General features: G+C 32.3%; 1 protein-coding gene across 1 annotated transcript; it reads left to right on the forward strand.

The window, feature by feature from the left end:
• Positions 1-342: 342 nt before the first annotated feature.
• Positions 343-2050, forward strand: LOC115879466 (protein abrupt-like). The gene is made up of 2 exons (XM_030896362.1): positions 343-521; positions 580-2050. Exon 2 carries the CDS (start codon positions 633-635, stop codon positions 1641-1643), a length of 1011 nt encoding a protein of 336 aa, XP_030752222.1. The 5' UTR covers positions 343-521; positions 580-632; the 3' UTR covers positions 1644-2050.
• Positions 2051-2293: the final 243 nt, after the last annotated feature.

A 2293-nucleotide genomic window follows, 5' to 3' on the forward strand; every position in this document is an offset into this window, starting at 1 on the left:
CAATTTTATATATTCATAATACTTTCATTTCACAATCTTCATTATCTTTCTTACCTTAATTTTGGATATCAAGATAAATCTGAAATTATATTCTATTATTATTGATTGACACTGAAAAAAAAATTTCAACTGCAAATAATTGGAAAATTAACTGCAATTTGGCAACATCGACGATGTGCGCTTGCGTAGTATTGATGATCAAATGCAGCAAATATGGGCTTCTCGGTAGGCCATTCACCATGATATGGCCGAGGACCGCGGTTCGGATTACGCGTAAACAAAGTAGGCCCCGTCCAGATTAGCCCTGGCAGCAAAAAGGATACGTTAACTGAAATGTTTTTTTTAATGCAAAATGCAACGATTATTTACTTTTCAAAATTAACTCATAAGTCTTGGTATATTTTTTGTTTATTATTTTTTTAAAAACCGGTACGGTAAAGTACGGGGTATACTTTGTAGTTAAAATAACCATATATAAAGGAAGTTAATCACAATTAAGTTAATGAACTCATTCTGTATATGTATGTGTTTTGTGGAACTCATTGAGTATATTGTTTAATGGCATTCTGTTTTCTGTAGACGAATCCAACTAATGACCAAGTGCTACAATATCAAACTTAAAATATAATACCATGGCATGCAAAGCCTACAACATAAAGTGTAAAAAGCAAGACAGTTTTAAAAACGCATTTTCCAATTACTTAGACAAACAAATTCTTTGTGATGTAACCCTTACAAGTGAAGGAAAGTTCTTCAAAGCTCACCGGTTTGTTCTAGCGAGTTGTTCGAAATATTTCGAGAACATATTCCTCGAAATACCGCCTAATAGTTATCCTGTGGTTATTCTTAAAGACATTACCTCTTTAGAAATAGAGTTTTTACTAAGTTACATGTACAAAGGAGATGTTACTGTTCCAGAAAACTTTATGTCAGCATTTTTACAAACTTGTAAGGAACTAAAAATCGAAGGACTCTACACTATCAATATTGAAAATTCATCATTGATAGACGAGAACACAGAATATACCAAGGATGAGAAAGCCAGTTCAAATAATGATGTATTTCATTCTCTTATGTCAAAAACTGTTGAAGAAACTATTATCAGTGAAAAGCAAATTGAAAATAAGAATGAGAAGCAAACCAGTGTATTAGATAGCCAACCAGTTGATTCACAGAAAAGTTTTGTATTTAGATTAAATCAGCCAATAAATGTCTCTAAAACCCCCCCTGCCCTTAATTCTGAAGCTGCTACTATTGGAGAAAAAGAAGCAGAAATCATGGAAGTGTCAGATGATGAAGATTCAGATGAAAACATAGAATTGCAACAACCTCATACAGAAGAAAATCATTCTGACAGTGAGGATCTTTCTGATAACTCGAACAAACAAGGAATTTCTAATACTAATCAACAACAGTCCAATCAGGAATTAGAAAATAATTCAAGGGATGAATCGGACGATAGTGATAATAATTGGGGTGTATACATATCAAAAACTTTTGATAGCTTGATGGAGGTGCCTCAAAATATGGTAAAGTTGTATTGTCCCCATTGTAAACGTTGCGTGAAAGACAATGTTTTTAAAGAACATATTCAGGAACATCATAGACAGTATGTGCTTAATAGAAGGAGACGCAAAAAGTGAAATTTTATAAAGTTTGATTAGTGCTCTAATATTACTTAAATGTTCCAATTCACTCTTTGAGATTATATCTATGTCATAAGCATTGAATTAAAAGACTAAGGAATGTAATTCCATTAGTTCTCAATCCAAACATACATAAAACACGTAATGCGAGTTTATATGCAACCGTAGTGCGTCATCCGTCGTTTCGTCACTCCACTCATATAATCAGATTGAAACACTCCCATCTTTGGCAGCCACAATTAATGGATAAACACCGTTAATTAAAACAGAAATACACTACTTTATTCCTTGGTCTTTTAAACCACATAATTATTTAATATTATAAAAACCAACAAACAACATTATTACTAATTTTTATCAACATTTTTATTTTATTTTTTGTTTATTTAATAAATTATATTTTTCTATGTAAAATAATATATAATAATCCCCATATATGTATATATAAATCATTAAACTAAAATATAGTGAAAATATTTCAAAATAAGCTGTACGCCAGCTGTACGCACACTGGTGCGATCACGATCTCCACGCAGCCGCGGCCAAAAGTTGCTGAAGAATACATACACAAATACATCAGGGTTGCCACAAGCTACACAATTGTGTATTTTGCTACACATTTGCTTCCATGACTGCACAGCTACACC

The sequence above is a fragment of the Sitophilus oryzae genome, unplaced genomic scaffold (genome assembly GCF_002938485.1).
Source record: "Sitophilus oryzae breed Bouriz unplaced genomic scaffold, Soryzae_2.0 scaffold_1067_pilon_pilon, whole genome shotgun sequence".
NCBI classification, from domain to species: Eukaryota; Metazoa; Arthropoda; class Insecta; order Coleoptera; family Curculionidae; genus Sitophilus; species Sitophilus oryzae.